General features: G+C 43.4%; 1 protein-coding gene across 1 annotated transcript in view; it reads left to right on the top strand.

Annotated features, from left to right (window-relative positions):
- Positions 1 to 13342, top strand: part of EPHA5 (EPH receptor A5) — a 472285-nt gene that overhangs the window by 407653 nt on the left and 51290 nt on the right. The window contains exon 12 of the mRNA XM_044278770.1: positions 5537 to 5598. Coding sequence (XP_044134705.1) covers positions 5537 to 5598 — 62 coding nt within the window. The remainder of the gene's footprint in view (positions 1 to 5536; positions 5599 to 13342) is intronic.

Below are 13342 nucleotides of genomic sequence, written 5' to 3'. Positions count from 1 at the left end.
CAGTTTTTGGTTTAATTTAGATCTTATTTTGCAGTTGGTGTGTATCTTTGACACGCATTTTTTCACCTTTGTCTCCTGACGAACCTTTGAAATATAAAGGGGAAACGCGTCGGGACAAGGAATAGGATGCGATTTATTAGTGTATTTTGCAAATAGTAGTTTAAACACAGGCATCCATATGGGTCCATCTCACCTTTAGTAAGGGCGTTATAAGGACAGGTAGGTTAGGTACGTGGACAGAGTGCTCCTACCATCTGGGTGCATCTCTGGGCTGAGGAAAATACGAGGGACACCCTAGGGACAGACACTAGGGACCCATATGTTTTTGCCCCGCCTCTCCCTCCAAGTATCAGTTCCCTACCAGGTCTTCAGTAGCTCTTTTTCTGTGTTTGTCTATGTCTATATTAGTCCCCATGTTAGGGACCTTAATTTAATGATTTCTAAATAAAAGTTATGTTTTAGGTAGTTGGTTTCAGTGATAGTGTTTTCTTCCCTACAACTACCAATTGAGTATTTTTTTTGACGAGAATACACAGCCCCATCCACTGTATCTTCTTGAATCGGACACTGCTGCCATAACCAGCTCCGGCAACTACAGAGTAGATAGAGTTTCGTAGGTCTGAGACCTGTTTCCAGCGCTGGAGCTAGTGGAGAACAGTTGATTGTCAGAAATGGGGGTGTCGGACTGCCTTAGATTTGATATATTTTCAGCAAACTATAGACTGTCATTTATTACATTGTGTAGCATATCTAAACCTTCTGGCTGGCTTCAGGGAATTTAATATCCCCATAGCAATGATATAAAATTGAAGATAACTTTGTAGCTAAACCACAGTTGCTGTGAAATATATTCACGGAAAGAAAAAAAAAAAACACCTAAAAGTATTTTAAGAGCTATTGACTATTAAAGACCTTCATTTTAAAACATTATTGGGGAAATTTATTATAGAATGATATTTTATTGCAGTTTATGATGTCCCCTGCTCTGTCGGTCGATGCGCCTAATTAATGAAGAGACGCAGGCCTCGTCATATATTAGGCACTTTGATGCAGTCCATTCTGCCAATCTGAGCTGAGCTCCGAGCTGCTGTAGATTTCAGTCTTCATTTGCGTCAGAAAACTGGCGCAAATAAAGATAAATGTGATGGGCCCGCTGAGCATGCTCACTCCCCACCCTTAACCCCCTTTTTGGAAAAGTGGCAAGGGCAGCACACATACACCAAAATTTTGGTGCAATGGTGTTCACCAGAAAACTGCAACAGGGAGATGATAATTCTCCCCCTATAGTTATATTAGAAAACAATCTATTCTAATATAAATAAGTACAAGAAAACCTCAAGCTTAAAATGTGCTTTAAATATTATTTACCTGATTCTCCTTGCATTTCCTGAGAATCTGTTACATATTGCCTCATTTTGATTATTTTTTTCCATGATCTTAAATTTAATTATATTCATTTTGCTGTGTTATTTGCTTTGTGATTTGGTAAAAACAGCTACAAGGCTTCTAATGTGATTTCTAATTTGCCATGTTATTTGTGCCTTTAATTTCATGCTTCCTGATCCAGTGCTAATGTGTCCAACAATTACTTTTATAGGACATAAGCAACATTAATATATATATATATATATATATATATATGTATGTTAAAATATATCGTCAGTATCCCTCCTAACAATGATCTCTACAGCACCCTGCCCTTTAACAGTGAACTCCACAGTCCCCCACCTCTTAACACTGATGCCCCCCACAGTGCCCCGCCACGTTAAAATGAGACCTCCACAGCAGCCCATCCCCTTAACTTTGACCTTCACAGCAGTCCGCCCCTTTAACAATGAGTTTCACAGCACCCCACTCCTTTGACAGTGACCTCCTCAGGGGCGCGAGATTGGTGCGACATCAATGTTGTGTAATACATGTAGCATTGTAGTTGTGCCCTATGTGTTCTGTGACTAATTGTCATGCTACACATGTCGTCGTGTAGCCCTAGCCTAAAGCTGAGCTACAGCAGTGAAGAAAAATGGTTGGGTTGTTATGGAAACCTAGAGTAAAACTGTGTGCATGTGGAGACTAAGGGTCTTCGAGCTTCTATTGACTGATAAGGAACATGTGACCGCGTGTATGGCAGTTGGGATATGAAGAGTAAGACTTGCAGGCTTGTATTGGCTAATGCAGGTAATTTTTCGGGAATATCTCAGGAACGGTACACCCAAGAGAGCTGTGACCCCCACAAGATTTCTTTCCAGGTAGCAAGGGATGTGTATACCAAGTTGCGTTTTTGAGTGATCGCGGAGCATACATACATACACACATATATACGTCCTTCTTTTTAGATATATACAGTGGGATGCGAAAGTTTGGGCAACCTTGTTAATCGCCATGATTTTCCTGTATAAATCGTTGGTTGTTACGATAAAAAATGTCAGTTAAATATATCATATAGGAAACACACAGTGATATTTGAGAAGTGAAATGAAGTTTATTGGATTTACAGAAAGTGTGCTTTAATTGTTTAAACAAAATTAGGCAGGTGCATAAATTTGGGCACTGTTGTCATTTTATTGATTCCAAAACCTTTAGAACTAATTATTGGAACTCAAATTGGGTTGGTAAGCTCAGTGACCCCTGCCCTACATACACAGGTGAATCCAATTATGAGAAAGAGTATTTAAGGGGGTCAATTGTAAGTTTCCCTCCTCTTTTAATTTTCTCTGAAGAGTAGCAACATGGGGGTCTCTAAACAACTCTCAAATGACCTGAAGACAAAAATTGTTCACCATCATGGTTTAGGGGAAGGATATGGAAAGCTGTCTCAGAGATTTCAGCTGTCTGTTTCCGCAGTTAGGAACATTTTGAGAAAATGGAAGACCACAGGCTCAGTTCAAGTTAAGGTTCGAAGTGGCAGACCAAGAAAAATCTCGGATAGACAGAAGCGACGAATGGTGAGAACAGTCAGAGTCAACCCACAGACCAGCACCAAAGACCTACAACATCATCTTGCTGCAGATGGAGTCACTGTGCATCGTTCAACCATTCGGCGCACTTTACACAAGGAGATGCTGTATGCGAGAGTGATGCAGAGGAAGCCTTTTCTCTGCCCACAGCACAAAAGTGCCGCTTGAGGTGGGCTAAAGCACATTTGGACAAGCCAGCTTCATTTTGGAATAAGGTGCTGTGGACTGATGAAACTAAAATTAAGTTATTTGGCCATAACAAGGGGCGTTATGCATGGAGGAAAAAGAACACAGCATTCCAAGAAAAACACCTGCTACCTACAGTAAATTATGGTGGTGGTTCCATCATGCTGTGGGGCTGTGTGGCCAGTGCTGGGACTGGGAATCTTGTCAAAGTTGAGGGACGCATGGATTCCACTCAGTATCAGCAGATTCTGGAGACCAATGTTCAGGAATCAGTGACAAAGCTGAAGCTGCATCGGGGCTGGATCTTTCAACAAGACAACGACCCTAAACACTGCTCAAAATCCACTAAGGCATTTATGCAGAGGAACAAGTACAATGTTCTGGAATGGCCATCTCAGTCCCCAGACCTGAATATAATTGAAAATCTGTGGTGTGACTTAAAGAGAGCTGTCCATGCTCGGAAGCCATCAAACCTGAATGAACTAAAGATGTTTTGTAAAGAGGAATGGTCCAACATACCTTCAACCAGAATCCAGACTCTCATTGGAACCTACAGGAAGCGTTTAGAGGCTGTAATTTCTGCAAAAGGAGGATCTACTAAATATTGATTTAATTTCTTTTTTGTGGTGCCCAAATTTATGCACCAGCCTAATTTTGTTTAAACAATTATAGCACACTTTCTGTAAATCCAATAAACTTCATTTCACTTCTCAAATATCACTATGTGTGTCTCCTATATGATATACAGTATTTAACTGACATTTTTTATCTATCTATATATATATATATATATATATATATATATATATATATATATATAAATTTGCCTGAATTTGGTTGTGTAAATTAGTTTCATGTGAACCAAGGCAGCATTCATATTTATATGAAACAAGGGAGCTCTATTTCCCACATCTCCATTTTTAGAATGCAACATTTTAATTGACTTTATATACTCCAAGTATTGCTATCAAGTTGTGCTGCTACATGAGAAGCATACATTCAATTATTTATATTGCTGAGGCCCTCAATATTTAAATATAATTTTTTTTTTAGTACAATGTATGATGCATTTTTTAGTTTTTTTTATAGATCCTAAAGCAGGCATCCTCAAACTGCGGCCCTCCAGCTGTTGCAAAACTACAACTCCCAGCATGCCCGAACAGCCTACAGCTATCAGCCTACATCAGGGCATTGTGGAAGTTGTAGTTTTACAACAGCTGGAGGGCCGCAGGTTGAGCATGCCTGTCCTAAAGCATTGCAGTCAGTTTCCGTCTGTTTGCATATACTACATGAGTTCCATCTCCATTCATCTGTAAAAAATTACAAGTTAAGCACAATTTTATATTTGTACATATACAAACTTGAAGTACAACAAGAATTAGTGATTATTCAATTTATAGAACAATATCATTTTTTATATTAAAGGGAATCTGTCACCAGAATCATCACCATTAAACTAAATCTATTGTCTTGTAGCACTTACTACCTCCTTTCCAGATGTGCTTTTCTTTCCTTGCTGCTTGGTTTCTATCTTGAAAAAATCCACTTTATTCCTTATGCAAATGAGCTAGTAAGGTGCCCAGAGGGGTGTTATTTTTGTTCAAAGGCACCCAGGAATGCCCCCTTTGATGCCCAGGCCCGCCCTCCAGCAGAGCCCAAGCACGCCTCTCCTCGGCTCATACTCTACGCCCCCAGCAGCTTCGTTGCCCCCCACACACACACGCACACATTATATCACTAACAGCAGAGAACCCCGCCCACCCTTGCCTTCAGTGTCATTGACAAATCTCGCTGCGCTTTTCCAGCAGAGGATGAAACCGTCACTGGGCTCGGCGCATGCCCAGTGAAACATTTGAGGCTGATGCCCTCAGTTCCGAACACTGCCTGCGCCTCCACTCTTCCGGTTCAACTGAGGAAATCAGCCTCCAATGTTTTGCTGGGCATGCGCAGAGCCCAGTGACGGTTTCATCCTCTGCTGGAAGAGCGCAGCGAGATTTGTCAGTGACACTGAAGGCAAGGGTGGGTGGGGTTCTCTGCTGTTAGTGATATAGTGTGTGGGGGCGTAGAGTATGAGCCGAGGAGAGGCGTGCTTGGGCTCTACTGGAGGGCGTGCCTGGGCACTCAATGGGGCGTTCCTGGGCACCTTTGAACAAAAAAAAAGCCCCACCTTACTAGCTCATTTGCATAAGGAATAAAGTGGATTTTTTCAAGATAGAAACCAAGCAGCAAGGAAAAAAAAGCACATCTGGAAAGGACGTAGTAAGTGCTACAAGACAATTGTTTTATTTTAATGGTGATGATTCTGGTGACAGATTCCCTTTAAGGACTTTACATATTAAAATTGCTTGTTGATTATGTATTATAATTGTTCATTTATTGCTTACTGATTATTTCAGGTAAACCTGTAATGATTGTAACAGAATACATGGAAAATGGCTCTTTGGACACCTTCCTAAAGGTAGGCCCATACATTGGTTAAATTGTTAAAATAACTTATCTTTAAGTGCATCAACCATTTTTTTTTTCCTGAACATGATTATGGGGGCTGTCGTTTTGCCTGATCTGTTCTTAACAGCATTTACACAGCATTCAAATTTTGCTTTATGGCAGCCCCAATGGTTAGGAGGGGACCTCATTGACTTCTATGGAAAGTTATCTAGGCATGTTCTGTGATCTGTGCAAGAAGAATATATAAGATTTGACAATCGCCCATTGTGAATGGTGGATCCTGTCTTATCTATATACAGAGGTGATATCCTTACAGGCAGGATTACAGTAATATATAACTGCAGTAAAGTGATATGTATACACCAAGAAATGGCACCAATTATTAGACATAGTGGCCAGTGCAACTGTAGGATTTTTGGTTTTAGTTTGAATATAAAAAGTCCAGATTAGTGATTGAGGTAATGTAAGGATTCCTGGTAGTCTAGGGCAGTGAAGTAGTAGTAGCAGAAGTAGATGTCAGAATCCATGGTGGTCTTGGTCAGTAAAAGAGTTAATCCCTTTATATCTCATAGTCTAATGCAGTGAAGGGGTTAATGGTAATATACTTAGTGGTATGCTAGTGCAGTGAGGGGGCTAATGGCAGTCAAATGGTAGTCAGTTGATTTGCACTGATCATAGAGATGAATGCAGGGGGGAAATGTATGAATGTGCTGCTCTGAAGACCATGATATTGGAAGTATGTGTATTTGGAACTACAGTGAGGAAAATACGTTTCCCCACCTAAAAATGATGGAGATGTAATTTTTATTGTAGGTATACTTCTACTGTGAGAGACAGAATCTAAAAAAATAATAATAATAATCCTGAAAATCATATTGTATGATTGAAAAAAAATGTATTTTCATTTTATTGCATGAAATAAGTATTTGATACAATAGAAAAACAGAACCTAACATTTGCTACAGAAACTTCCATGCAGATCTTCTCCAGACCTTTCAGGTTTCAGAACTGTAGCTGGGCTACATTGAGTTTAAGCATCCTCCAAAGATTTTTGATTGGGTTTAGGTCTGGAGACTGGCTATGGCACTCCAGGACCATGAAATGTTTCTTATGGAGCCACTACTTAGTTACCCAGGCTATGTGTTTTGGGTCATTGTCATGCTGGAAGACCGAGCCACAACCCATCTTTAATGGCCAAAATCTCGCTATACATTGTCCCATTGATCCATACTTTAAGTTGTCATGTCCCCTTTGCAGAAAGCCCCCCTAAAGTATGATTTTTCCACCCCCATGCTTCACTGTTGGGACAGTGTTAATGCGGTTGTACTCATCCTTGTTCTTCCTCCAAACAATGTGAGTTGAATTTTTTTTTTTTAAGTTCTATTTTGGTCTAATCTGACCACATTACCTTCTCCCATGCATTCTCTGGATCATCCATTGACAAACTTCAGACCTGCCTGAACATGTGCTGGCATGAGCAGGGTAACGGTAATCTTTGTGACTGTGGTCCCAGCTCTCTGCAGGTTATTGACAAGGTCCTCCTGTGTAGTTTTGTGTTGATTCCTGACCTTTCTCAGAATAATCCTTACCCCACGAGGCGAGATCTTGCATGGAGTCCCAGACAGAGGAAAGCTGACAGTCGTCTTGCTTTTCTTCCATTTTCTAATAATTGCACCAACAGTTGTTGCCTTCTCACCAAGCTGCTTTCCTATTGTCCAGCCTTTTGCTGTTCTACAACTAGGTCCATGGTGTCCTTAGACAGCTTTTTAGCCTTGGCCATGGTGGAGAGGTTGGAGTGTGATTGATTGAGTGCGTGGACAGGTGTCTTTTATACAGGTAATGAGTTCAAACAGATGCAAATAATACAGGTAATGAGTGCAGAGTAGGACGGCCTCTTAAAAAAAACTAACAGGTCTGTGAGAGCCAGAATTCTTCCTGGTTGGTATGTGATGAAATACAACCCAATTATTTTTTTTTTAAATCATCCAATGTGATTTTCTATTTTTTTTATTTATTTTTTTAAAATCTGTCTCTCACAGTTGAAGTGTACCTACGATAAAAATTACAGACCTTTCCATTTTTTGTAAGGGGGAAAACTTGCAAAATCACCAGTGTATCACCTTTATCAATGCAGATGGAAGTGTTTATTGCTAAAGTGCTGGGGAGCTGGGGGTCCTTTTACTTAGTTATTGCTCAGCTCCCCGCACTCCTTCCTCCAGGAGCCATCTGCTCCCTTTTTCACCATTTAGCCCTCTATGCACAGAACGCATTGCTGGAATATGGAGGAGACTGCAGACCCAGGAATCTGCCTGTGCACTCCTCCCACACAGTGCTACCACACAATTTGTGCCTGCAGGAGAGTGCTGGAGGGGATCTGTTCATCAGGAATGGGACAAGGTGAGTAATTAATGTTTTTTTTTTAATGTTATTAACAGTGAGGGGCATAGAGAGGGCATTACATTTCTGTGAGAAGGGCACGAAGAGGGAATAAGTACTCTGAAGGGGCACAACTACTGGGAGGGGGGCACAATAAGGGCCTAACTACTGTGAGGGGGCACAATAAGAGCATAAATACTGTGAAGGGGCAAAATGAAGGAATAACTACTGTGAAGGGGGCAAAATGTGGGCATAACTACTGTGAAGGAGCAAAATGTGGGCATAACTACTGTGAAGGGGTGCAGTGACTGTATAACTACTGTCAGGGGGCACAATATGCACATAACTATTGTGAGGGGGTGCAGTGTTAGCATAACAACTGTGAGGAGGGCACAATATGGGCATAACTACTGTGAAGGGGCACAGAGAGGTTATAACTACTTTGAGGTGGACAAAATGAGGGCATAACTACTGTGAGGGGGCACAATGTGGGCTTAACTACTGTGAAGCGGTGCAATGAGTGTATAACTACTTTCAGGGAGCACAATGTGGGCATAGCTATTGTGAGGGGGCGTAGTGTTAGCATAACTATTGTGAGGAGGGAACAATATGGGCATAACTTCTGTGAAGGGGTGCATTGAGGGCATAACTGCTGTGAAGGTACACAGAGAGGGTATAATTACTTTGAGGTGGACACAATGAGGGCATAACTAGAGAAGGGGCACAAAAAGGGCATAACTTCTTTGAGGGACACAATAAAGGCATAATTACTGTGAGGGGGCACAATAAGGACATAACTACTGAGAGGGGGCACAATGTTGGTATAACTACTAGTGATGATCGAGCATGCTCGGCTGAACACCAGATCAGCTCGAGCATCTTGATGCTCAGCATATGCTCAGCACATGGCCATATTCGAGCGCAATGCTCAAGTCTCCGCCCCACACATTTCTAAGGACTATTGTGTGTGGCAGCAGCAATCTATATTTTTAGCGCATCCTGCGCTAAATAGTGTACAATAATTCTCCCTATAATATGACAGTACATGAAATACCCCCGCTTAGTGCACGCAGTTGAGTTAATGTCCCCATAATGTATGCCAGTATAAAATACCCCTATATAGTGCCCCAGTAAATGCCCTCATAGTGCTCCTATCCCCCTTCCTCATATTGTCCCCCATAATATGCCCCCGCAAAGAAAAAAAAAACACTAATACCTCCATCAGCAGAGGTGCGATGCAGGCCTCTTCCGGCCTGTGTCCCTGTTGTGTGCTGCCCGGCTCAGGAGGCAAGATGATAATGATGTCATCGCGCCGCCTGAGCCGACCTCTGATAGGCCGCAGGCATTAGTGCTGGCAGCCTATCAGAAAAACAGGGGAGGGAGACGCATCTCCCTCCCCTGCCCCGCCGCAGCACAGGCATCTGTATCGCTGTCTTGAGGACGGCGATACAGATGAATATGGAGATGAGCACTTCCACAATGGAAGCGCTTATCTCCTATTGCCTCTGCCTCCCCCACCGCCGCTGGCAACTAGAACCAGGGCCACACCGCCTATGGTGATCAGAGGTGCGGCCCTGAGGAATAAAAAAATTAATACAAAATTTTTGTTAAAGACGGCCCAGGGGCCATTTTAACATGCTTTAGGGCTGCCTGGGGGGCAATTGCCTCCCTGCCCCTGTCCCAGCCCGCCCCTGGTGATAGCCAGACCACCCTCAGTTCATCTTCTCAGCGCAAATTAGACGATGAAGAAAAGTAGGAGTAGGAGCAGGAGACGGTTGCCTCCTCTACAGAGGGTAGTACCCATGGAAGTTTAATTCCACCTGTTCTGTGTGGATGGGGTAGAAGAGGAGGAAGAGGAGATTGAGAGTGATCCTCCTGATGACGACAGCGAAGCCTGTTCGTACTCTGGCACACATGGCTGACTTCATGTTAGCCTGCCTTTCCAGCGACCTGCACATTATATGCATTTTAGACAATACGGATTACTGGTTGTTCACCCTTCTCGACCCCCGCTACAAAGAGAACTTCTCATCTCTCATTCCTCGGGTGGAGTGGACGAGCAAAACGGTGCAATACCAGAAGATCCTTGTTGAAAAATTGCTCCAATCTGACAACCCCGGGCGCAGAGTTCGTACTTCCAACCCCGGGCGCAGAGTCAGTACTTCCTTGGCCAACTGAGAAGGGGAGACAAGGGGAACACACAGAGGTTCCAACAGAGGCAGGGCAACACTCTCCAAATCCTGGGACAGTTTCATGACACCCCGCCAGCACCCACATCCTGATGCGTGGCCTAGTGTCACAAGGAGGGAAACATTTTGGAAGATGGTGAAGGAGTACATAGAAGACCATGTCAGCATCCCCAATGATCCCTCAGTACCTTACAACTACTGGTGTCCAAGCTGGACACGTGGCACAAACTGGTGCTCTACGCATTGGAGGTGCTGGCCTGCCTTGCTGCCAGCGTTTTGTCTGAGCGGGTATTTAGTGCTGCTGGTGGCATTATAATGGATAAGCATATCCGCCTGTCAACTGAAAATGCTGACAGGTTGACTCTTATAAAAATGAACAAGGCCTGGATTGACCATGACTTCTCGACTCCACCAGAGGAATGCTGATGAACATAAAGGCACTTTAAATGTGTTGTTTATAATGTACTGAATACACTGTATTCCCATGCACCCCTTGCACCAAAAACAAGGGTATATGGTTGAATCTTGCTTTTCTCATCCTCTTTTTCCTCTTCCATCATATCAACATGCTTATTCGTCGCATATAATGCCCTTGCATATATGCCCTTCGAATATAATGTTTTACACGGTCAGCTAAGCTGAAGGCCCTCACCTACAATGTTTTACAGGGTCAGCTCACCAGCAGGCCCTTGCATATAATTTTTACATTGGTCAGCTCACCAGCAGGCCTTCACCTACAAACTTTTACAGGGTCAGCTCACCTGAAGGCCCTTTCATATAATTTTTTAGAGGGTCAGCTCACCTGCAGGCCCTAACCTACAACCTTTTAGAGGGTCAAATCATCAGCAGGCCCTTGCATATAATTTTTTACAGGGTCAGGTCACCTGCAGGCACTCACCTACAATCTTTTACAGGGTCAGCTCACTAGCAGGCCCGCACCTAACATCTTTTACAGGGTCAGCTCACCTGCAGGCCAACACCTAAAATCTTTTACAGGGTCAGCTCACCTGCAGGCCTGCACCTAAAATCTTTTACAGGGTCAGCTCCCCTGCAGGCCCTCACCTAATTATACCTAATAGGTAATTTGCACGAATGCTGCCTTGCTTGGATGTGGTAGACGTAGCCATTTCTCAGGCTCCCTCTATGGAATCGAACACTGATTCACAGTTACCCTTGGTCACCATGGTTTGAGCTGAAAATAACATCGAAAGTTGATAGGGCAGACATCCGAATGTAAGGGATGTGCGATCAGCCCCAGGTTTTCTAGAGTCACCAAAGGGGCAGCAGGACCTAGCCCATAATGTTTTAGATGGTCAGATCAGCAGGCCCTTGCTCCAAATGTTTTTGAGGGTCACCAGCAGGCCATTAATCATAATTTTTTAAGGCTGCGTATGATGCCCTCCTTTATGTGTAACAAAGGGTGTATAGTAGTGCCTTGAAATTTTTGGCAGCACTTCCACATAGTGCATAGGCTTTATGAGTGTAGGAGTCCCACTACATAAACAATTGTACCACAATGTGAATGAGGCACTCCTTTATGTGATACACAAGTTTTATCGGAGTGCCTCTTCATTGTAATTTTTGGCAGAACTTGCACTTTATATACAAGTAAATATACAGGAAAGAATGTTTCCTAACAATTGTTTCTCTAAAATCGATTTTTGTGCGTATTATTGTCAGTATGTAAAAGTGGTGTACTACTTGATGGGGCAACATCGTTCCCAGCAGCGACCTGGGAGTCCAAGATGCATCCAGACATCCTCTCCATGCTGTTCCCGAACCATTTTGGTGGTGTTTCCATCCATTTATGACCTTTTTCTATGAACCAGGCACCCTCCCCTCTTGAGAGCAGGGGGTGCCTGGTATAATGCTCAGGTTCTGTCATTGACTTCCATTATACCGAGCACCCGAGCATCCTGATGTGTTCGGCCAGTGCACCCGAGCACCCAAGCACTTTGGTGCTCGTTTAACACTAATAACTACTGTGAAAGAGTGCAATGAGTGTATAACTACTGTCAGGGGGCACAATGTGGGCATAGATACTGTGAGGGGGCGCCATGTTAGCATAATTACTGTGAGGAGGACACATTGTGGACATAACTTCTGTGAAGGTGTGCATTGAGGGCATGACTATTGTGATGAGGCACAATGAGGGCATTACTACTGTGATAGGGCGCAATGTTTTAAAATATACAGGGGGTGCCAAACACATTAGGCACGTCTGTTATACAAGTGGGTGTGGACCCACTGTGCCACTGACTGGATATACTCTGGAGGGGTGTAACTAAGCCACTACCTGGTCTATACTAGAGCCTTGAAATGTTAAGGTAGTTGCCAGGGGCTACTCCAGAGCAGTACCAGAGTCAGTGGCAGCTGACCAGGGGGTCAGAGCACTCGGTGCAAGCACCGAGGGGACATGTGTGGTCAGGAGGTTCCGGGTCTGGACAGGCGGTAATCAACCGAACTCAGTAAGCGAAGTTCGAGGTCAGAGGCAAGCGGTAAACAAAGTCCATAAATGAGATCCGAGGTCAAGGCAGGCGGCAAACAGGTAAAGTTCATAAACGAAGTCCGAGGTCAGAGTCAGGCGGCAAACATGCAAAGTCCAAGAGTTCAATAAACAAGGTCAGATACACAGCGAAGCAGAAAACAAAGATACTTTAGCACTTGTAGATAGACAAGCTAAAACCATAAGGTTGCTCAGGCATCTTCCTGTGGTAGGAAGTGCCTTTAAATACCTGCTGCTATCCAGCCATAGGCTGGTGAGTAGTGATAGCCTTGCGGTTCACCCGACGGTCGGTTCGCGGCAAACTTTGCGCGTCCGGGATCCGGCGAACATGCAAACATATGGCAATGTCCGCGTGCACCATATTCTTTTGCATTGCACCGAACTTTGACCCATGACACATCCTTTAGGTGGGACAGGACAGCCAATTGAGACGTTTCAGCACATGGATACACCCCCAACTCTATAACAGAACCCGATCTGGCAGGCATTTTGCAATATGTGCTTTGCCAGTGTAGGGAGAGGTTGCATTTTGGAGCAGGAACAGGCTGTTAGGGACACCAATCGCTAGCTAATAGGACCACAAAAGTCCTTTTAAGGACTGGTAACATTGTGCTATCTATAGGTGTGATATACTCATAATATACTTTCTAACATAGAAAGTATATTATAGTGCATTTGTATGC

This window comes from Bufo gargarizans, chromosome 1, assembly GCF_014858855.1.
Source record: "Bufo gargarizans isolate SCDJY-AF-19 chromosome 1, ASM1485885v1, whole genome shotgun sequence".
Lineage (NCBI taxonomy): Eukaryota > Metazoa > Chordata > Amphibia > Anura > Bufonidae > Bufo > Bufo gargarizans.
This window is presented reverse-complemented; position numbering and strand designations above follow the sequence as displayed.